Raw genomic sequence first — 25,084 nt, forward strand, 5'->3', positions numbered from 1 at the left:
TATGGACCACTGCTCTGCTTAACTTTTTACACTTTATGGTAAGCAATCTTTAGAGGGTTGATAAAGACTTCTCTTCAAGGGTCACAAATAGTCTCTTGTTTGCCAAATCTAATGGTATCTTCCATCATCTTTGACCTATTCTCAAGCATTCAACACTATGAAGTACCTCCATTATTTTTATACTTCCTTCTGACTTAGTTTCTGTGATACAATTTTGTCCTGATTCTTCTCTTACGCAACAGGCATTTGTTAAATGCTTATTATGTCATAGGCACTATGATAAATACTGGAAAGGAGATATCTGACTATTCATCTCCTTACTACTTCATCTGTTTTCTCTTACTCCATAAGTGTGAATTTTCCCTAAGGCTTTGTCCTTTGCTTTCCCTCATATTATCCTCCCTTAAATAATATCAGTCTCTCCAATAATTTCACTTACTCTACTAATAAGCAGATGATTCCCAAATCCATCTATTTAGCACCTATTTTAGCCCTGATTTTTTAAATTGACTGCTAAAACAGTACATTTGTCAAACAGTAATTTAGCATTTACTCTATATAAGGCATCAGAACAGGTACTAAGTATACCAAAACAAAGTAGATAGCCATTAGAATGTCCTACCATTATGTCAATCCAGTAAGTCCAAACTCTTCATCTTCCTCGTAAACATTTCTTTCCCAACTTTAGAATTTTTTCTTTGATGACACCATTGTCCTCCTGGGAAGTCACACAGTTTAGACACTGAGATCTAGGGAAGCCCTAGGCCAAGAGGTATGAGAGACAAGCTTTGCACTTGAAGATAATGTGAATGTATTGGGAGGCAAATGCAATAATATGTACATTATTTACAAAGAACAAAATTAAAAGCAATATTTAATCCCTAGGAAAATCATCAGCCTAGGTGAAAGAAAAAATAGAGGAATAATTAGATGTCTTATGTTCAGCTTTATATTTTAAATATGGGTCTTATATTGCAAAAAATTCCAGTAATATTTTATCTCTGTTCTAATTATTAAAACCACTTCCTACTTCCAGATATTCAATTCATGGAACATTAAACCACTTCTGAAGTAATGTTTAGTCCCAGGCACTTCATTTTAGGAAAAAATTGGAAAATATCCAAAAGAGGACAACCAGAATGGTTAAGTTCTCAAATCCATGCCATATAAGGCTGTTAATCCTGGAGAAAAAAAGCTCAGAGATGACATGAGAGCTTTTTTCAGGTATCTACAAGGTTATCTCATGAAAAAGGGTATACGTACATGTAATACTTTGTTCCATTAGGGAGAATTAACATCAATTGGTGGAAATTGGAAAGATGCAAATTCAGACTTAAAATCAGGGAAAACTGACAGTTGGAGCTCTCTAGCAGTGGAATGATCCGCCTTGGGAGGTAAGAGTTTCCCCTTCATTGGAAGTCTGCAAGCAAAGCATTGTTCTTTTGTGGTAGGCAGGATTCTTTCTTATGCATGGGTTAAATTGAATTGGTGCCAAGAAGCCTTCCAATCTTTCGTCCTGTGATTCCATGATAATATTTTCTATAGATAACACTGGAGTGTGTAAGGCCTTTAAACAGCTACAGCTAATCTAGTGTGGGGTCAGCTCTGTGAAAATACCCCATTGTCATGAGTTTATTGCTCATGCCTCTTTGCTTCAGAGAGTGTGTGAAGAACAAGCCTCCTTTTACCGTGGACACGAATGATGCATTCTATAATGTCACTGAATATTTAAAATGTCGTGTAATATGAGCATGTAATTAAAGACCTGGAGGAAAAGCAACATCTCTCCCCTGGGGTGCTTGAATCAAAGAGAACCTAGGGAAGAACTGGAGCCAGTAAGTTAAGGGAAGAAAGATTGGCTCCTTTCTTAAACTTCAGATGTTTCATTCATTTCTACTGATAATGAAAGTTTCAAACTGAAGGTTCTCCCAAAATAAGCAAATGAGGTCCATGGTCCAAAAGGCAGTTCAGAATTTGAAAAAGGAAAAGATAGGATCTTTTCCTGGTGTTAAAAGCAATCTGAAACCACTTCAAATTCCCTCATATAAAGATGGCTCCCAGAGTATCTACTAGGTGGCACAGTGGAATATTAGGCCCAGAACCAGAAAAACCCAACTTCAGATCTACTCACAGATACATAGTGATCCTCTACAAATCACTTAACTTTATTCAGCCTGAGTTTTCCTCACTTGTAAATTGTGCATCATAATAGTGCCTTTGTGCCTTCCATAGTTGGGCCAAAATGGCTTCTTTGTTCTTCTTTCAAATGGAAAGAATATTTATAAAGCACTTAGCATAGTACCTGGCATATGTCGGTGCTTAATAAATGCTTATTTACTTCCTTGTTTTTTTTTTCCTACTGCTAAAAGAGTTAAGGGGACTTGGGGACTAGATGTCCCATAAGTTATGCCAATAAAGTCCTTCTATTAGGAGATAAAATTAAATAAATGAATGAAAGAATGAATGAAAAAAATTTTAAGTACTTACTATTGTGCAAAGCACTGTCCTCAACACTGAGATTACAAACAGAAAGGTAATATTTTTACTACACTTCAGGTACCAGATACTAGGCTTGGAGCCAAGAAGGTAGAATCTCAAAATTTTAGAGTTTAAAATTACTGTAGTGGCCATGTAACCCAACACATACACCGAAGGAATCGCCAAGGTAGCATAAAAAGTAATCTTCTGGCTTCTGCTTAGTGACCTCTGATGAGAGGGAATTCACTACCTCCTCACAAGAGCCCATTCCACTTTTGGACAACTATCAGTTCATCCTGATGCTAAACATGAATTTGCCTCTTTGCAATTTTTACCCATTGTCCCTGCCCTCTGAGGAAAAAATAAACAAGTGCATCCTTCTTCCATCTGGCAACCCTTCAGCTACCTGAACACAGCTTTCTTTCCCTTATTCTCAGTCTTTCTTCTCCGAGCTAAAACATCCAGTTCTGGTCTTCATATAACATGAACTCAAGACCCAAGCATCCTGGATGACTTTCTCTGGACATTCTTCAACTTATGAAATGTCCTTTTAAAATCAGGAGCCTAGAATAAAAGACAATACCTGGGAAGAGGTCTGACCTGAGGAGAATACGAAGTAGTCCTATAGTACTTCTTTATTCTTGGAGGCTGTGACTCTTTTAATACAACCCAATATTACGCTGAGTATTTTGCTGCCATATCACATTGCTGACTCTTATTGAGTTTACAATCCACTAAAAATCCCAGATTTTTTTCAAAGTGCTATCTTTGAAAAAAGATATTGCATGCTTTCTTTGTCTTTAATCTATGGAGTTGATTTTTGAACCCCAATTTTGAATCCATTTTTCTCTGTAGAATTTCATTTGCTCAATACTCTAGTGGGTCAGAATGTTTGGAGATCCTAAGTTCTTCCCAGTTTTAAGTTACCTATAAATTTTATGAGTATTCTATCTATGCCTTTATTTGAATCATTGATAAAAAGTCTTATATAGCATTAGGCCAAGCATAGATTCCTAGGACATTCCAGTAGAAACCTATGCCAAGTTGACAATGAACCTTTAAAGACTATTATTTGAGCCTAGTTATTCTGTCAGTTCTAAATCTAATTGTATTATCATGTAGTCCACATCTCTCCCTCTTTTTCATTGGAATACTATTAGATTCTTTATCCAGTAAGTACTTTTCTAAAATATAGGTAACCTATGATGAAAACATTCCTCTGATCTCTCAATCACCAAACATTTGTTAAACATCTAATTTGTGTGAGGCCCTGTTCTTAGTGCTGAAAATATTAAGGAAAAAAATGAAACTCCTTCCCGTGAAGGACATTACATTCAATCTAGGGAGATAACAAATGCATATAAGTTCATATAAATTAAATACGAGGTACTGAGATAAGGGGTACTACCATCTGGGAATTAGGAAGGACTCCATTTGAAATTGTCATGACCAAAGTTTTGAAGGAAACACAAGATTCTATAAGACCAAGAAAAGAAGGATAAGCATTCTAGTCATAGTGGACAATTCAAAAGGATGTAAGTGGAAAATGGAGTGTTGTGTACAAAGAATCACAAAGAAGCCATTTTTATCCAGCTGTGGAGTACAGAAAGGCAGAGAGTAATATATACTATGGTTGGAAAAGTAGTTTTGAGAATAGGCTGTGAAGAGGTTTGCTAAAGTCAACAAGCAAGACAGAGCATTTATTAAGTGATAACTTTGTGCCAGGCATTGTGGTAAGTGCTAGGAGTGCAGACACAAGCATGCAAAAAAAAAAAAAAAAAAAAAAAAGATAGCTCCTGTGCTCAAAGACTTTCCATTCTACCAAGGAAACACAATACATAAAAGAAGCTGAAAAGGGAGTAGAGAAGGGACACCAAAATGGAGAAGTACAGAAGCAAAGTTGATGGGAGGGCAGGTTGGCATTTATTCGGTTTTAGACTAAGAGAGTTAAAATAAGTCAGTTAATGAACAAGCATCTGTTAAGCCTCTACTATGTGCCAGTAGCTCTGAGATGCCTGTAGTTTGAAATATACAGTGGTGTTCAGGAGAGAGAGACTAAGGCTAGATTCACATTTGGGAGTGATCTACATAAAGAGTGATAATTAAATATCTGGAAGCTGATGAGATCATCAAATATTAGAAGAGAGAGAGAGAGAGAGAGAGAGAGAGAGAGAGAGAGAGAGAATAAGAAGGAATCCAGATCAAAACCAGACTTAAGTAGTATTTAATGAAAGTGTCAAAAATAGAAAATAAGGTTAGTCTAACATGATACGTTCTTGATGAAGTCATTTTGGATTGGGGTTTTTTTTTTTTTAAATAATCACTGCTTCTCTTTCTAGGTGTGTAGTAACCACATCTTTAATAATATGTCCTTCAGTTTTCCCAGGAATTAAGGACACTGGTCAATAATTTGTAGATTCTAATCTCTTCCCTTTTTTTAAATAAGGAAAATTGCCTTCTTCATTACTGTGGTATCCTTCCTGTTTTTCACAATCTTGCAGGTGTCATTGACAATGATATTCTATCTGCCAGTTCTTTCAATATCCAAAGATGTCTTTCTTTTTAGCCAGGTGATTTGAATTTGTCAGGGGTAATTATGTTCTTTTATTTCCATTTTACTTACCTTGGATACCATGCCCCTGTTATATATTTTTGTTTTTATCATTTCTACTCCCAGAGGTCATTCATGCCAGAGAAAACAGCAGATACGGTTCTGCTTTCTCATTCTTCTGAGTTATCATTGGCCTATCTGCCCTGAACCAGGAGTTCCTTCTCAGTTCCTCCTCTTTCCTTAGATATAGCATTTAAAAATAAAACCATATTTGCTGGCCTTTGCTTCTTTTATCCCAGAGCTTCTTAACCTTTTTTCACTCATAACCTGTTTTCATCTGAGAGATTTTTACGTGATCTCAGGTGTATAGGTATATAAAGCAGGCATGCAAATCAAACATTTACTGATAATAAATCATAATTTTGCAACTCCCAAATTCAGTTATGAAACCCCACAAACCACAGTTTAAGAAACTGGGTTTTAACTAACTTCAGTTCATTCTCTGTTATGTCTCAAATACATACCCTGAGAAGACAACAGACCTCTCCATTGTTGGCATGAGTTTGACAGACCATCCGATACAACTCTTCACTTCTTCCTTTGCCATTTAATTGTGTAAGCTCTCATCTGAAAGCTTCCATACCTTTTTTACAGCATTCCTTAGGAGTAGACAGGTATTTGGTTCCACAGATTCAAATTCCTCCTTCTCTTCAGAAAGCACCTCAAAAGTATAAAACATCCATTTCTGTGCTTTTAGGATCTTTTTCATTTGTTTCTTTCCTCTTAGGAGAAGCAGCATAGGGTAGAAGATAGAGAGCTGGCTGCCTAAGAGTCAGCCCTAAGTTCACGACTTGTCTCTGATATTTACTGGCTGTTGGACAGTGAGCAAGTTATGGAATCAATCTCTCAGTGCCCTCGGAAATTTGCTAAAACTATAAGGTACAAGAAAGGTGACAACTTGCAGTGGATAGAGGTGGTTCCTTTACCCAGAAATCCTCTGTACTGATTCAGTCATAAGTCTGTGTTCTCTTGGTTCCTTTAGAAAAATTGTAAATGTATATCAGCAGAACCAAGATCAAAAGAAATTTTATTTTCAGACTTTTGTCAGGATAGATAGGGAGATAGATCACTGTAACCCTAAAACTCATGGATCATTAGTAGCCATGAGATCTGAACATTATTTCCAGAACCCAGGGACAGTCAAGAGAACAGAGAAACTAGATTGAGGTAAGCTACTGGTATTACTGACATCTTCGTGCCTAGGCAGTACTTTTATAGAGTAATCTCTCACATAGTGATATTTGTTTTATACAAACCATTTCAACAAAGATTTATTATAGTCTGGGTTTTGGCAATACAAAGGCAATTAACAAAAGAGTGCTTTGCCCTCAGGTAGCTTACTTTCTAGTTAGGGTTGAAAGAGGCTCTTTCTAGTCCAATTTCTTGTCCAATTCTAGTGAATTCCCCTATTATGGATGGTTTCACTATTTCTGGTGGCAGAGTGCTTCGTTTTGAATACTTCCATCTCATGAGATAATTTATTCTCTTTTTTCTCTGGATAGATCATACTCTCTTTTAAGTCCCTAGAAATCTTAGTGTACTAAAGAGTATTAAAAACCATGATAAATGAATGTAACATTTTGCATCATTTCCCAAACAATTTTTCATCATAATAGGAATAGATTTCATGATATAGGAATTGGTTCCAATAAAAAATGTTAATGTTAATGCTATTTGCCCCCTGAAATATCAAATATTACATTGGGTATATATCAAAATATTTGCTATGCATACCAGTTGTGATTTTTTCAGTGCAAAAATACTTTCTTCTAATTTCTATGAAATGATCCCAAATGATTGCTATAATATCCTTAGGACATTCCATACCCCAAGATTCCTAGGATTAGCATTTATGGGTTCTATCATATATATCAAGCCCCAAAGTGCTTTTGTGGTCAAATTAATTTGAATTTTGATTTTCCACCATTCTTGAAAATGAAAAGGATTTTAAGACTTTCAAGCCATAAGGACTTGGGAAGGATACTTGATGGTAACTTTGTAAATGATACCTGGTCACATAGATAATGGTCACCACTGAGATAATTGTTAACACTGCAAGTACTTTCATTATAAAATAGTGCTTGGAGTCTCATGAAACTTTATAAACCCTATATACAATGTAGCCCTTCATGCAGACTAATGCCATGAGCTATTGCTATCTCTCCAGAACAATTGTTGGGACCGACATATTGACCTCTGAAACAACTACTGTGTCTAGTGATTCTATCTTATCACAGCTATGAACAATATTGCTGATACAAATTAGAAGTGGAGAAAATGCCCTGGCCACATTACTAAAATGTATTTTTTTTTCTAGTCCATGGTTTAATTATGTTTGTCTTCATTAATGGGTTTACTCCTTCCCTTTGGGAAGAATTTTCTTGACATTCTCTATTAACTTCCTTATCTCATTTCTTGTCCCTGTGATCCACACAGAAAAAAAAAAAACCACACATACACAATCAAAACCCCTCCTCTTTCTTACTTTCAAAGTCCTGTAGCTGATAACTTTATCATGTAGCAATCAGTGCCTGCCCCTCCCCCAAAAAAAGAAGAATAACTTTTTGAAATTTTTGAAATTTTCTATTCAAAAATTGCATACCTCAAAATAGCATTTATTCTTCAGAAAATAGGGATAGGTGGTCTCCAGTAGGGGTGTAAAAAATAAGATAACACCATCTATTCCTTTGATCCCAATATCAGAGATCATATCTGGGCTCAGTTGAATCCTCTGTGTCCCATAAGTTGATAAGATTTTGCTGCTGTTACCTTAAAAAGTACAGAATTGATATGTTTTCTTCTTTTGTTTACCTGCTCATTCCATTACCAGTTCTATTCCAAAGATCTTTCAGCAAACAAGCATAAATATAGTCAATCCCTTCTTCCCAGCTCTTGATTCAATTTGGTAAACACTTTTATTAAGTATTTAACTTTACTGAGCCTTAAAGATCCAAATATTACCCTCCCCATCCCTGCCTCCGAAAAAATCCTTTCCTCAAGGAATTCATATTCTACTGGACTATTGTATAGATAATTTATCCATAGAATTCTCATATTTTCATATATTATACTGACATACTCTCACTTGCATGGGAGAATTTCTTTTTGTACTGATTTCATTTCTTTCAGACCCTAAATCTTGATACCAAGGCAAGTTTTAATGACTCTATAGTTTCCTTATTTGTGTCAATTTCCACTGAAGTTGTAGCTTCCTCTATTCTATCTTAGGGATTTCCTATTTGTTTCTGGGACAGCAACTGGTCTTATAAAATCCTAGCATCATTGTTCAAGAACCCTATTCCTTTATCCTCTACGCCCAAAGGAGAGCAGCTTGTGCCTGTCTTTTATCTAAGGTGCCATGTATTCAGTGACATCAGAATGATTAACTCCACATTTGAGGTTATGTAAAAATAAATCTTCAAAATGTTCTGAGAAACTATTTGTACAACTATTACACCTGCCTGGCCATGATGAGAATCTCAGACTTATTTCTTACTCATTATCTTTGGCTTGTACCTAACCAGGAGATTTTAGCTCATTTTGTCTTAAGTTCCCTTAGAGGTAAACCTGATTTTATTAGGGTCAATGAAGTAAATTTAATATTGCAAATTGCTTCACTTTGTTATCACTGCATAGTCATTTCTTTTCCTTGAGTATGATTTTTTACCCCTTTTAAATAGAATTCTGACCATGAAGATGTCAGTTGGTTATATCAAAAGGTGAATAACATAAGTAGTTTAGTAATATCTCTCTCAGAAATTTACTTATTAGGATCTAGTTACTTGCCTTCTGGTCACAATGAATAACCACAAAACAGTTCCTAAGGTAACAACCCAGTGGGACCTACCCATTTTAAAGCCTAATCAATATTTAAGAGCATTTCAGGCCACTAAGAGTCTGCTTGTGTTAAGACTTTGTTATCATAGTAAGTGTATTTGGAGCCATTCGTACTGGCCTGAATTACAACAAGAGTAGACCCCAAGTATGGCACTTGTGGCCATTCAGAGTGTACATATTTAGGCAGTAATTCCTGACTTAGGCTAGGATGGGATGATAATAATAGTGATGATGATGGTAGTTAACATTTATAGAGTGCCTACTATATGCCAAACATTATACTAAGCATTTATTCCTCATGACAACCCTCTAAGATATGTGCTATTATTATCCCTATTTGGAAAATGAGGTAAACTTCATCATCTAGCAGCCACTATGATAAATTATCTCTGCACTTAATATAAGTGTATAAATGATCCCTCCAGCCCAGATGATCCAGAGAGAGCTACTACTCTCTCTCTCTCTCTCTCTCTGATTGTGGCTCAAAGCCCTTATTGCTAGGACTGCTTATCAGATCATTGGTACATAGTATCATGAAAGCATCTCTTCTATTATTATCTATTATATTTTACTCTTTTATTATTATTTTCCTTTTGAAAGAGTTTTGCCTTATTTCCCCAATAATATTTTAAGTCCCTCGAGGGAAAAGGATTGGTTCTCATAATTTCTTGTCTAACATACATCCCTAGTGCTCAGCATAGTTCAGTGGAAAGAGGACCTGCGTTCAAATACTAGTTCTGGTGATCCATGAGCAAATCAGATATACATCCCAGGCCTTGGTTTCACTCAGCTATGTTAGGCAAGAGGCTGGAATCACTGGGCTCTGAGGTTTCCTTCATCTCTCCTGTGATCTTTTTTTGGCCAGTTTAGTGAAGTATAACTATTGAAGGTAATATTTAAACTCACATTGGGGAAAATCCTGTAATAGCTTCAGTTATGTTTCAACACAAATGACCCAATTAATTTTGTCATGAATTTGAAAGACTATCTGCAAAAGCCCATCATTCCTCAATGTGAGAAAGGAGAGGAAATAATAATTTATGAAGGATCTATGTGCCAGGCATTATTTTAAGCACTTTTATAAATACTTCCTTTGATTGTATACAGCAATCATAAGATGTAGGTGCCAATGTACTCTCCATTTTAAAGTTAAAAAGAACTGAGGGAAATAAAGATTAAGTGACTTGCCCAGGGACACGCACAGCTGGTAAGTTGTCTGAGACCTATTTTGAACTCAAGTCTTTCTGACTCCAGGCCCAGTGCTCTATCCACTGAGCCACCAGCTGACTTGAAAGCCCCATGTTCTTTGAAGTTGAGCAAGTAAGCTACTTGTGTTTTTATCTATGCAGCAGTCCTAGTCAATCACTTCAGGAAAATGTTTGAAAAGCTGTGTCACTGTTTTGGGATTCAGAAATTTACATAGTAGTGGACACTCTTAACACCCGTGATGTTGTTAGTATTAGCCTATCCCTCCCCCTGAGTACTGTGAAATTTTCTCCAGCTCTTGGCAGCTCTAGAGGCAAAAGCCTGGGATTCTTCACTTCATTTCCTAGTGACAAACCAAACCTAGCCTGTCTAGTGAGTGTGCCTTTATTTAATGAATCCCAAACTGTCTTTTAAGGCTTCTTATTTTTTATTTTTTAAATTAGTACAGATATAAACGGAATAGCAAGATTTGAGGGAGGAGTTGTTTTAGTTTTATTCTTTTATATAACAGAAACTGATGAGCATAATTAATTTAATTAACAAAAATAATCTTTCTATCTCCTCCACCCCCATTGAGAAAGTATGAATGAAAGAAAGAAGCAAAAAGCCCTTTTAACAAATTTTCATAGCCGATCAAAACAAATTCCTACATTGGTCAAATCCAAAAATATGTGTCTCATTCTGCACTCATAGTCCTCCAAGAAGATGCAAGAAAGAATAAAAGAATTGATACATGCAAAAATACTTGTAACAACACCTTTGTAGTAACAAAGAACTGGAAACTAAAGGAATGCTCATCAATTTCTTTTATATGTTTATAAATTCTTTTATATGAATGTAATGGAATATTGTTATGTCATTAAAAAAAACTTAGAAAAGGGACATTTTCACTGAAAACTTGGAAGGTGTATATGAATTGAAACAGAATGGCTGTGAAAGATTTGGTCAGCCTTGAATTTCATACTAAATTTGAACCAGAAAAAAGTTGTATACAAAGAGAAAAGTCTTGGTACAAAGTATAAATACATGAGAATTTATTTTCTCCATGTCACCACATGATGGGATGACATTACATATCTTCCTAAGTTCAGAGTGACTTAAGAAATGGCCTGCAAAAACAATGGAAGGCATTTATTTGTTAAGAAGTAAATTATTCCTTAATTCTCCCCTTTCCTCCTCTTCCTCAATAATGGATTGCCATGGAGAAGTTGAGAGACAATATGGTATGTTTGAGAGAGATTCTGACTCACAGCATTTGGAGTCAGAGAATCAGGATTCAAGTCCTAACTGGGCCACATCTCTCTCTGACTTTGGGCAAGTTATTTAACCTCTCTGGGCCTTGGTTTCCCCTTTTGTAAAATTAACTATTTGGATTAGATGGCCCTTTGGTCTTCCTTTGACCCATAAGATATGCATCTCATGACTCATAACTCAGTCACATGCCCCTAAGTCCTTCTGTTCATAATTTGGAAATCTTCTTAGTATTTTTTGTTAACTGTGATGACCACGTTTAGCACCCAGAGAAACAACAGTCACACATATGCCTTCTACAGCAGCCAAGAGATAGTCCAAAACCAATCTATTGTCCATTGCTTCATGTGTCAGGGAATCCAATGATCCCCGCAAGTTTTTGAAGTCCTGCAAAAGTCTTTTTATGTGTAAGGGAATCCAATGATTCCAGCAGATTTAAAAATGGAACAGGTGCCATGTCTGCTATATCTATTTTTTTTTAAGCATTAGATGAGAAATATAGTTTTATAAACAGGGAATACATATTTTAATACTGCTGTTAGGAGAGCAAGATTAATAACTAATGATGACTGATACTTCTGTTATTTAAGGGCTGTCTCATAGCATTTAAAATACTCTGGCTAGGAAATGTTACAAGGGCAGGTTTGGGCTGGTGGTATATCCTAATCCCTGTAATGACAAGGTCCATTGTCATGGGATCTTGTGAAATCAAATATTCTGGTTAGTATGGTGCCTTGTATTCTGTATTAGTGAGAGAAGAATATTCTGTTTCTATTTTATCTGCAGTTCATTCACCTGGTCTATCTGTCAGGTCACTATTAGTGTCATTCATGATGCATCCCATATTACATGCCATTGGATGGGAATATTTATGCCGTTTTTTCCCCACGTCTCTTTCACAGTTAGAGGTGTTTGTCTGGGCCACGGACAATGGCTACTTTTGTACTATGTAATGTTATGGCAACCCATCATCCATCAGCAATTCTTGTCCATCTCTACCAGGAGGAGATAGGCCTCAGGCAGCAAACATTCCCTTTAAGTTTCCAAGTCATTTGTGGCTATGAGCGTGTCTATGAGCAAGCTGTGCACAAACAGTGTTTCCAATGGGTTTAATTTAATGGATGAGCAGAAAACATGGCAATTAGGCTTAACTATTGAAGAGCTAACAGGAAAATAGGCAGCTGCACTCTGAAGTGGCAGTTAATAAAAAAGAAAGGTATACTTGAGGTAGCAGGGCCCTCAGAAGCCTCAGCTGATGCACCCCGTCCTCCCACCAAGGGCTTCCTGTTCGGCATTTTCTCATGGTCACTAGTTCATTTTTAATGCAGAGCATTGTCCGTGATTATGTCCATCATCATTGTTATTACAATCATCATCATTACTATTATTGTTGTCCATATTAATGATGATAGTGATAGAATAAGAGATGGCTTCAACTAGAAGCTTTAATGAATAGCTAACATACCAGGAGAAATGATAGTTAATATTCCCTTTTTATTTTTTTAAACGAAGCATGAAAAAGCAATTTTGACTTCCACACACTTATGTTTTCCAAGAATTCTCCACATTTGGGATTTGCAGGGGGAAGAAATAATATGCTCCTTGTTTAAAATGTGCCCACAAGTTTTGCCATTTATATGAAGTCTCCAAAAAAACAATCTTCTGGGATAGGAATAGAATTTAAATTTGCATGGAACTTTCATTAGTATAAACATAGGGCCCATTATCATTTTCATTGGCCACCAGGCCTTGGGACTTCTCAGTTCCGTCTGCTCCATGATGAAGTACAGAAGTGGCACGCGGTAGATAGCATTAATTACTGGAGGCAGCATCATTGCTGACCTGATCCAAGATTAACTGCTACTTTGAAGCCTTTATCCCCCAGACACTAGAGCTGTCTGGTTATCTCACTTCACTTGAAGGACCTGGGACAATAGCAGTGCTGATGGTAATGCTGGCAATTTCCCTGTTTATTTTGCAGGTCACTGCTCGGGGGTTTGGTCCATTGTTACAGTTTGCCTACACAGCTGAGCTGCTACTCAGCAGAGAGAACATCCAGGAGGTCATCCGCTGTGCCGAGTTCCTGCGCATGCACAACCTGGAGGACTCCTGCTTCAGTTTCTTGCAGACCCAGCTCCTGAACAATGAGGATGGCCTGTTCCTGTGCAAAAAGGACACCGCTTGCCCCCGCATGCATGGCAACATGGAGAATTCAGAGGGCGAGGAGGAGGAGGAAACAATGGAGTCAGAAACCTCCAAGATGTCGTGTCCCAAGGAGCGGATGCACCCAGAACCGCTGAGCTTCGAGTCCGCAGCCCCGGTAGCAGAAAAGGAAGAAGGCGGGATCCCCGACTCGGACGTGCCCAGGGACGAGGGCAGGGGCAGTATGGACAAGGATGCACTCACACGGTACCCCAGATATAAGAAATACCAGCTTGCTTGTACCAAGAATGTTGTCTACAACACATCGCACATCAGTACCTCAGGTTTTGCAAGCGCACTCAGTGAAGAAAACCCTGGCAACGGCCTCCAGGCAGGGTTGGCCATGGGGCAGATCAAAAGCGAACCTCAGAGTGAAGAGAACGACGAGGAAAGCATCACGCTTTGCCTGTCCGGGGAGGAGCCCGATGTCAGGGACAAAGAGGGGGACATGGAAATGGAAAGGAAACAGCCCAGCCCCAGCCCCAGCCCCAGCCCAGTGGCCACCACCTCTGCTGCTGCTGCCGCAGCTGCCGCTGCTACCCCCTCGGCCACCTGCATGGACAGAGCGAAAAGCGGCTCCTCTCCCTCCTGTTTAGGGGCTCTCTTCAACAGAACAAAAAGTGCAGAGTTGTCGGGCTTGCCCAGTACTTCCCAACAGCACTTTGCCAGGAGTCCAGCTTGCCCTTTGGACAAGGGGACAACTCAGGGTGACCATAAAACTGACTACAGCCCTTTCACGGGGAATTATGGACAGTCCCACGCCAGTCAGAAAGAGGCTTCCAGTGTCCCAGTGGGGTCTCCTCTCAAGGGGCCTGGGTTCGAAACCCTCTGTAAGCAAGAAGGCGAGCTGGACAGGCGGAGCGTAATCTTCTCTTCCAGCGCCTGTGACCAAGGGAACACTTCGGTGCATTCATATTCTGGCATAAGCAGTTTGGACAAAGAGCTCTCTGAGCCCGTGCCAAAGGGTCTCTGGGCAGGGGCTAGCCAGTCCCTCCCTAGCTCACAGACCTATTCCCACAGTGGGCTAATAGCTGATCACTTGCCAGGAAGGATGCGGCCTAATACCAGCTGCCCGGTGCCAATTAAAGTTTGCCCTCGCTCTCCCCCCTTGGAGACCAGGACCAGGACCTCCAGCTCCTGCTCCTCCTACTCCTACGCAGAAGATGGGAGTGGTGGTTCTCCCTGTAGCCTCCCTCTCTGTGAATTCTCCTCCTCTCCCTGTTCCCAGGGAGCGCGATTCCTTACCACTGATCATCAGGAGCCAGGCCTGATGGGAGATGGAATGTACAACCAAGTCCGACCCCAAATCAAATGTGAGCAGTCCTATGGAACCAACTCAAGTGATGAGTCTGGATCGTTCTCTGAAGCAGACAGTGAGTCATGTCCTGTGCAAGACAGGGGCCACGAGGTAGGGAGTTAAGTACAAGTGTGAAATACGTTTAATTCCCCCATTATTGGGCTACCATAACTGCCATGGGCTTACCCCTCTCCTTCTTGCCAGATTTTCCCTAATAACCAGGGGCAAAAGGGTCTAGAGGGGTTGGGACATATCTCTCTATCCATCTCCAAAAGCTCTTTAGTTTGAGATTGTGCTTAGTTTGTTTAAATTACTATTTAAATTTTAATATTCAACAAACAGTATGGCATAGTGGGAAGAGTGTTGTATTTGGAGTAAAAGCATCTGGATTCAAATCCCAGGGCTGCTAATTACAGTATGTGAAAACTTGAGCAAGTCCCTCTCCCTCTCCTGGCCTTAAGTTTTTTTGTTTTGTTTTGTTTTGTTTTTTAATGAAGGGGTTGGACTGGCTCTAAAAACTAGGATCCTAAGCACTCAGGGTGGGCATGAAGAGTGACCTGGAGTTCCCAAGGACTATGCTAGCAGAGTATACCCACTGAGAGGTCCTACCAAGCTAAAACATGGCCCCAGCAACAGACTATATGTCCGTTCTACAGAGACCAGTCTGGTTAAGTTCAGGGGCCCTTTGCCAGAAGATTGGTCACCAGGTAAAGAATTTTCATAGCCACAACCTTTTCTATCTCCTAAGGTTTGCAGAGGATTGTAAATTGAATTGGTGGAAGGATTATCCATACCTATAAACTTTCAAAAGCATTAAAATCAAAAATGTCCAACAAATGAAGTCAAATAGCATCATGGTAAAAACATTTATCTAGATTTCTCTGAGAGAGTTAATCTTTTTTCCCAATGCTTAGCACTATTCTGGCTTGTAATAGGCACTTAAATGTTTATTAATTGATTTTTTTTTCCAAATGTCACCATGCTCCCTGCTTCTTTGTTACAACTGAGACTTGAACCTTAGCCATCCATAACTTTCTTGCCTTTTAGGAAAAAAAAAACTAGCCTTACTTAAACTGAGGAAAAGGGAAGGAGACCTAGGAAGTCCTGGGTAATCCTTCCACAGCCCCCATAATCTTTAAACAGCTCATACTCTCCTTCCTTCATCCCCAGCCTAAAGAAAAATATGGGTCTTTTACAAGAAAGAATATTTATTCATTTTAAGCCATTTAGATTTGTTGTTTGTTTTTTTGTTTTTTTAAGATTGAGTGATTAAAAACAGGGGTTGTTTTGAAGGGTCAGAAGTTTAGGGATGAGGGAAACCTATAATTTCATTAGGTTAGGAAATTACCTACTCTAATAAAATTCCCTCTACTAATAGAGATCAGCAACTTATAGGCTTAGAGAGTTGCCTGAGGCCCTGAAAAGTTAAATGGCTTGGTCCAAGGTCACACAACTAGCATGTTAAAGAAATGGGACTTAAATCAAGGCCTTCCTTAATCCAAGATTGGCTCTCTAGTCACCATGCCTTGTCTGCCTCTTAATATCTAACAAACAAAGGAGTTAACTGGAAAGCATGGTGGAGTTGGGGTTAAAAGGACCCCCAGATCTTTCTGACTTCAAGTTCAGCTCTCTATCCACTAATCCACAACTGCTTCTTAATATCCACACCAAGAATAAATGGTGTTTATCACCGTTAAAACAGTAGTGGATTTCCCCATCTTCTTTATGCTGGCCTCCTTTATGCTGGAACTGGGCTTAAAGGTTCCTAGTCTCTTTTATGCTCTCTCCACTTGGATCCCATTTCCCAAGGTGACATCCAAAGCACACACAGTCAGTCAAACATAATACTGTGGGGGATAGATATCACTTAATATGCCCTCTATAAATTATAGGAAATGAGGTTTAATGGGTAGTGGAATTGAGCTCTTGGTTCTCATCCAACACTGAAATTGAAATGCTTATACTCGAAGAGATTCAATTTCTCAAAGTGATAGGTGATGGGGATTGGGTAGAGGTGGAGGTCAAGACTAGATATCTCATAGAGGTAAAAGGACTGAGGAAGCTGAAGAATAAGGACCCCACATTTCTCCACACTCACAAATCTCTTACGAAGGTCATATAAAAATGCTTAGATCTACGTATCATGTTTTGATAGTTGGTTTTGTTTGTTGTTTAGCTATTAGCATGAAAGTGAATACAAATAAGACCAGCTACCCCCTGGACTTCACATCTGCCTTAGAACCAGTGGATGAGGAGAGGGTGTTGGGACTAAAATTCTAAATCTATGGTCCTATTATGACCCCTTAAAAGTTCACAGACTATCACTGGATCTTGAAGTACAGGAAGATTAACCATAGAGCTGAAAAATCACTAAGCTGGAGGGGGGAATGTCTTTTCAGACATAAGTTTAGTTATTCAGCAATATGAAGTCTACAAGAAAAAGATGAAGTTTTTAGCTTGATCTAGGATTTTGAAAATGGATCCCCTGTAGTTACCTTCTTTTTTAAAAGGCATCTTTGCCAGTAGTCATCTGCTATCTGCTTTGCTCTCTAATTTTCTGCCCCTTTGCCCCTATAATACAAAAGTAGGAAATTAATTTAACTTTAAAAATTATTTTAATCACTGTGATTTTATTTAATAAGGTAATTTTAATTAATAATTTTAATATTCATCATTTTAAAATATTATTTTAAAGAGTATTGGAAAATTATTAAAAATAAGTTAGTTGAATAAATAGGAAAGAAAATGAGGAGAATCTTTCCTAGTTGAATATATTAGGGTCATTTGGATTTTATATCTTTGCACATAGTAAGCATTTAATAAATGCTTTATCGTCCATCCTATCCATTCATCCTAGACTCAGGCCACAGTTTAATGTGAAAGTGACCTTGAGTGAATGGAGATTTTATGAAGCAGGTCAAGTGTTTCTTTCCTTCCCTCTCTCTTCAGTCTCTTTATGGGTGTGACTAGAGGTTCTGTTTTATTTTGCGAAACTGTTGGCATATGTCCAGTTTATCAGTATAATGATGTGGGGGACCTCAGAGTGAGGAAGGAATGATTTATTGTAGAAGAGTAAAAAAAATTAAAAAGTATTTTTTTTTAAATAAAGGCAAACAGCTTTTCATTTCCTTTCTTTTCCTTCCTTCAGAAAGTTGCTCTACATGTATAGGACTGCTTGCCATCTGGGGGAAGGGGGGAGAGGGAGGGAGGGGAAAAGTCGGAACAGAAGTGAGTGCAAGGGATAATATTGTAAAAAAAAATTACCCAGGCATGGGTTCTGTCAATAAAAAGTCATAATTATGAAAAAAAGTGGGGGGGAGACAAGTATTGAAAAAAAAAGTTGTTCTAAAAAGGTTGTGTTTTTATGATAGCTGGATATACTTAAGAAGCTGCCAATTTAATATAAATCTTCTTTTACCCCACCAACTTCCCAAGAGAGAAGTTAAAGTCATTTATTGGCACTTAATACTGCCGACAAGAATGGGGATGTCCTCTGTTCAGTCAGTGTCCATTCAGCCACCTTAAAATATAACAGCAACAATAAAACTAGACATACTGAATTTTTTAAGAAGTAATGATCAGTCAAGCTGTAATAATAATGTGAAACAGCTCATCCTCTCTTTTAATATCTTACTTTAGAATTTAATTTGTGTTTATCTTTTCTTTATTTTATTTTATTTTTATTTTTATTTTAATAGCCTTTTATTTACAGGTTATATGTATGGGTAACTTTTGTGTTTATCCTTTCAAAAATATTTGCTTTGACAGGATGATACTGCCAATACCTGTATATTTTTTTATCATCATGATTTATTGCTCAATAACCAATTTTAAATTTCATACTAGGATAACTTTTTTTGTTCAGACACTTAGATTTAATCACATAGTTCACAGTTCTAGAAAGAAGGCTTATTTAGATTCCCAGTTGTCAAAAACTATCATAAAAGCATAGGTCCTGTAAATATGAAGATGTTTGTGGGATTTTTTTTCATTAGTTCTGTAACTTTTTTCTTTAGTTAATAGTTTTCATGGAGAGAGGGGAGAGGGAAAAGAGAGAGGGGAGTAGAGAGGAAGGGAAAGGGAGGGAGGAAGGAGAAGGAGGAGGAGGAGAGAGAAGGATGGAGGGAGGGTGAGAAGAAAAAAAGGAAGAGAGAGAAAGAAAAAAAGAACCTGAACTCCATAGCTAACATTTAAATTATTAGATTTATCTTGACAACTAAAATTAATCAATAAGACTTGAAATGCTGCAGGAAAAAGATAGGTTCCCAGGTAACCCCGACAAAAAGAATGTGGACTTCCCAAGTTCTTTTTTTTTTTTATATACACACACATTGATCTTCATGAACATATACAGTAACATTTCAGGAATTATAATTTCATGTGAGCGCATACTCCCCCTACTGATAAAATTTGCAACACTCCTATAATTATGAGATGAATTTCAATTGTCAAAGTATCCATGACCCTGTAACCAAAGTCTTCTCAACTAAGATGGTCTTCAGAAACAGATATACATAGAAATATATTTTTATATTTCTAATCTGCTATTTGAAAAGAAAAATTACCAATATGTAATTGTGTGTGTCTGTGTTTCTAGCTGGTATTATATTTTGACTCTATGTAGACACTGTTCAGAAAAAGATATCCTAGTCTCTGCAGTGCTAAAGCATGCTACATCAAGAAGAAAAGAAACTCCATGAGAAAGAAAGTTATAAATAATCCTCAGGAATAATAATATTAACATTCCATCTATATAAAACCATTAGGTTTTTATTGATATTTTATTTTTCTCAGTTACATGTAAAACAATTTTTAACATTTATTTTTAAAACTTTGAGTTACAGATTCTCTCCCTTCCTCCTTCCCTGACCCCCACCCCATTAAGAAGACATATGTGAAGTTATGCAAAACAACTTCATAAAGCTCATGTTGTGAAAGAAAACATAGCTCTTTGCCCCCTCCCAAGGAAAAAAACCCTCAAGAAAAATAAAGTTAAAAATAAGTATGATTCAATCTGTATTCAGACACAATCAGTTCTTTCTCTGGGAATGGATAGCATTTTTCATCATAAGTCTTTCAGAGTAGTCTTAGATCATTGTATTGCTTAGAATAGCAAAGTTGTTCACAACCAGTCATCCCACAACATTGTCATTACTTTGTACACAGTACATTTCACTTTGCTTATGGAGGATTTTTCCAGGTTTTTCTGAGAGCATCCTGCTCATCATTTCCCATAGAACCAATAGTATTCTCACAATTTATCCAACTATTTCCCAATTGATGGACCTCTCCTCTCAATTTCCAATTCTTTGCCCTGAGAAAAGAGCTACATATAGGTCCTTTAAACTATTAGTTTTTTAAAGCACTTTCACCCTTTTACATTTTATCTTCAGAAGAACCCTACAGGCAGACAAGACAGATAAGAGATTCAATTAAACTTATCTTTCTTTTTATTTATGAGACCTAAAAAGGATGTGTCACTTACTTAAGGTCACCAATCCCAAGATCATTGCATTCATTCCCTTTACACAGAGGGCACTATAGAAGTGTTATGGTCAGTCACCTATATGAGTAGTCACTTTAGGGGAAAGAGAAGGGGAAGGGAAAGGATTAAGCAAGAAAGATGTTTATAGGACATCTTTGCCGTGCCCTTCTCCTTGTAGTGGCTCCCCAGCCATAAAACTCTTCATTCAGCACAGAGATTGTGTTCCTCTGTCAGATGGAGATAATAATACCCATCCTGCCTACTTCACAAGGTTTGTGAGGATCAAATGAGAGCACAGATGTGAAAGTGCTTTGAAAAGTTAAAGCTACATTTAGATATATGAAGGCAGTATCTTTCTATCCCTACCTTTCTCTTTCATGTAAACTATTAGTCAAAACATCTGAACTGGTATATGAGTCTGTTTTTTTTTTTTTTTTTTAAGAATGAAAATATTTCCCAAATTAGCCTTTCACTGTATGATTTTTTTGTTGTTGAAAAGTCTTTTTTTTGTCCCTGACATTGTGCAGAGACTGTAATTATGCCCTAGTCTCTCATTAAATCCAAGTGGACTGTATGTACCATTAAGGTAAAGTGAACCTAGAAAATTAGGATAGGAAGGGGAGGAGGTTGTTGGAAGGGCAACAGGCTTTGGAAACCTTAAAGTGATACATGAATGTTAGCTATTATTGTCTTTGTTGTTTCCTTTTCCTTTTCCTTTATACATAAGCCCCCTGACATTGTTGAGAAAAAAGCCGAGGCCCTTATCTTTTTTATGAGGTATCACAAACGACATACAAAAAGAAAATATTTGTAAGAGCCCAAGAGCTCCATGGACTACAGTACTCGCGACTAGGAGCTGAGTATCTCTTTGTATCAGATAATTCAAGAACAATGGTGAGGTACAAGTGTTACCTCTAAAAGGACTGTGCCACCAGCTGATCTCTTCTGGGTCAGGAAGGAGAGCTAGTGTCCCGACTTCCCCAACCATTTCCCCAGGATCCTGCTGCCTGCTTAGCCCAGAATGATACCACTTTGATTTTCATATTTCAAAGTTTCCATCTTGCCTCTAGCATTTGGGAGCCAGAGCGAACCAAATGTATTGCCAGCAACGGTTCGCTCTTAATCTCTTGAGAGCAAAAACCCCTAAAGTATCTAGCTGACCTGAAATCTTTCCCTTCCTTTGTCAGCTCAGATCCAGTGTCTTGGACTGTTCCTCAGATCCATTCCGTGCTTTGTTCTCCCAAGCGTAAAGAAGGGTCAGTCCCTTGTCAGGGCAGGGCCACAGCCAACAGCAATGAGTGATGCAAGCTGTGACATTGGCTAATGACAAGTGGAAAGAATGAGCCGGCTCGGCAAGGCCTTTCCCTTGCTGAGTCAGGGACTGCCTCGGCCTGTCTGGGACTCTGCTGAAATCCAGAGCCTTATTACACAGAGGGCTTGTGGGCTGTAATCCTGATGCTGATAGCAGAATGAACACCCACAATCAGAAGCACAGGTTTATCTTATATGCAGCTTGTTTATCTGATGGTCTATTTGGATTGGTAGTGTATAATGGGAAGAGATTTGGTAATCCCAGGCTGATCAGGAGTGGTTGGTGTGTGGTATTAAATAGATGGCAGTATTCATAATGTGTAGGGAGTTAAAATCAGAGCCGTTGCTGAGATATAAAAGCCAGGGAAAAGTGAGTGTGTGGAGAGACAGTAAATAAGATGCTAACTCCTTTCATGAGTCTATTACATAGATAATAATGCACAAAAAGGGATTGGGGGGAGAAACAAAAACATCTGCTTTTCTTTCATTCTGCCTAAAATTAGTGGTATTATTTGGGTTTTTTGGAACCATTTCTGAGATTTGCAAGATTATATATATATATATGTCATACATTCAAATATTTCATATATAAACACACATCTTTCATATATGTTTGTGTACACATGCAAATGTGTATCTATAGACATATAGACACACATGTATGGCACAAATATACGTCGCATCAGGTCCCCTAAGAAGACAAAAGGATTAGGTGGCTATTTCCACTCTGAAAGAGAAGCCTCTGTGTGCCACTGTAATACTATGAGGTGCCAAAAAAGCAGTAGATCTGGAAGGAATATCAAGGAGCTTGAAGAATACTATAGGAATTTTTCATTTGTTTACTGTAACAATTTTTCCTTCTCAAAAGGAAATCTGTTTTTTAAAGAAACATTAGAAATAGCTTTTCACGTGGGAAAATCTACAATTGAGCCTCCTTTCCCTCAATCCCTTTGAAACTCCAAATAATACTACAGTAGCTACATTGTGGGTATGTATTGATTTCTCTTTCACAACCTTTGAGAGCAAGAGTTAGGTTTTTAGGCCGCTGGCCTGTTTCTCCACTTTCTGAAAGCCAGTGACTGACTATTTCAAAATACTTTGTTGGCCCCTGGTATTTGCCCCTCTTGACTTTTCCCTAAGTCATGAGCTACAGATACATTTCTTTTCTGAAAATAAAGGTACTTTAAACAAAACCAAATTGCTTTACTGTCCCCATCCTTTTTACCCTAGCACTCACATTGCAAAGACCCCTCCTCTAACCACATATTAAAATATAAATGTCTCTCCTAAAACTCTGGACTTCAGACACAATGTAGGATCTGAGTGTGCCATGTTCATTTTAGAGTGTTTAAAGGGAGAATCAAACATTCTTTCATTTCTTTAGTTAGTCCTGTGCAAACACAGCACCCAGTAACGAGCCAACTCTTTATTTAGCCATGAGAGCTGCACTGAAGAACTCTAGAGTGACACATCCCCTTATTATTATGTTTTCTCTGGGTCAGAATTTCACAGGTGATAGAGGACAGAGTTTGCCATGTAGTAGATGTATGAGCCATTGCTTTGGGAACTTCACCCAGTGCCTGAACCTAAAGGCCTTCAGAACCAGCTATGATACAAATTAACAAAGAAATTACACATAAAAACTGAAAAATCAAGTAATCATTTGGGGCCCAAGGATTAACAAGTTCTCATGTCAATGTAAGAGCTGGAGGGAAAAAAAAAAAAAACAAAGAAAACAGGTCTTAGTTTAGATTTAATAGCTACTTAAACAGCCCTCCAAATGTAACACTCCTGAATACCAAGGAGAAGTGGGTTCCTCTTTCAGAAGTCTGGTTTGGGAAATCCAGATAAATCCATTTTCTATGGCAACTAGTGAAGCATTAGCCTATTTGTTCAGAAAGGAATCCCATAGCTGGAGGGAAGTTTGAGTGTTTAGTGCCATCTGCTGGGCAATCCAAGCCTGACAGACTCTAAAATGAGATTTAAGATTCCAGTGTGTAGCCAAGTTTGCTCCTTGGCCTATGAAGGTAGAGCTTTCATTTCCCCGAGGAATAAGAAATAAGCCAGCAGCTCTAGTTGGTTTAACAGGGAGAAAACGCACAATCAGCAAATATCCTAGAAAGTTTTAATAGCATGAACTCTTTCTAAGAGGACAAGGAATGGTGTCTAGATCTTATCACATGCAAATATTGGGATGGGGGGAGGGCAGAAGAGAGAAGAGTTCCTAGTTGTGTTTTCATCATTGTAATAAATTCACAGTGTGGAAATTTCCTCCACTGATACAAATCAGTAAGTCATCTGTCACATTCCTTCCGGTGACATGGGAGACCACCAGGCCTTATTATCTGAAAAGAGAAAGGAATAATCATTTATATAGTGCTTGCCATGTGCCAAGCCCTAAGCCTCAGCAGTTTTTACAAATATTTCCTTTTATCCTCACAATCTTGGGAGGTAGGTGCCATTATTATTATCCCTATTTTATAGTTGAAGAAACTGAAGCAAACAGTTTAAGTGAATTGATAGTAAATGTCTGAGGCCAGATTTCAAGCTCTGGGTCTTCCTTCCAGATCCAATATTCTTTCTATTGCATTAAAATTTTATAATTAATTTTTTTTTAATTTTAAAAAAAATAATTTTTAAATTAAAAAATTAAAATTTGCTGGTTGTGCATTTTCTCTATCCAACTTGCCACCAGCCACCCCTATGCCTTCAGTCCTGTGGGACTACCATCCAACCTACTTATATAACCTAAAGCCCCTTGGGTCTTGGCATCTGCCCAGTCAGGACTCTTAGAACCCTTAGAACTCTTGATCTCTTTATCAGCCTTGTAGCTAAGCTTTGCTTTAGGTATTGCTTTTTCATTTAGAGAGTGAGATCATTGAGAACAGGGACTCTTTTTTCCCTCCTCTCTTTATATTCTTAGTACTATTCTTGACACAGAATGTTTAATAATGTTTTTTCCTTTATTCACTGACTTATGGTCTTAAAGAGCTTCTTGGGGATTTAAAAGTTAAGTGACTTGCTCAAGATCACACAACTATTATCTTTCTGACATTTAGGGTGTTTAATAAATAATAAATAAAATAATACTAATAAATAATAAACATAATTAATAAATAAAGTGTTTAATAAATATTAAATAGTCACAGTCAGTTTTCACAGAGAAGACTCTAAGTGAAGCATGCAAGAAAACCTGCTCCCTTAGGTTTTTGCCAAACCTGGCTATAGACGAATTCACTTTTATTTAATTTTGGTTTTTATGATGCACTTTATGATCGTGAACAAACCTAAGCATTTCAATACGTAAGGAACAACAACAAAAAAGAGGATAGTATATGAAATTGTGAGTTTCTATTACATACAATTTGTTGCATTCTGTTTTTTCGGAATTCTTTGATCTTTTGAC

General features: G+C 37.8%; 1 protein-coding gene across 4 annotated transcripts in view; it reads left to right on the forward strand.

Annotated features, from left to right (window-relative positions):
* BACH2 (BTB domain and CNC homolog 2) overlaps positions 1-25,084 on the forward strand; it is a 416,861-nt gene that overhangs the window by 377,555 nt on the left and 14,222 nt on the right. For all 4 annotated transcript variants that reach the window (XM_031964518.1, XM_023503111.2, XM_023503110.2 and 1 more), the window contains one exon: positions 13,365-14,993. In XM_031964518.1, coding sequence (XP_031820378.1) covers positions 13,365-14,993 — 1,629 coding nt within the window. The remainder of the gene's footprint in view (positions 1-13,364; positions 14,994-25,084) is intronic.

This window comes from Sarcophilus harrisii, chromosome 4 (assembly GCF_902635505.1).
Source record: "Sarcophilus harrisii chromosome 4, mSarHar1.11, whole genome shotgun sequence".
NCBI lineage: Eukaryota > Metazoa > Chordata > Mammalia > Dasyuromorphia > Dasyuridae > Sarcophilus > Sarcophilus harrisii.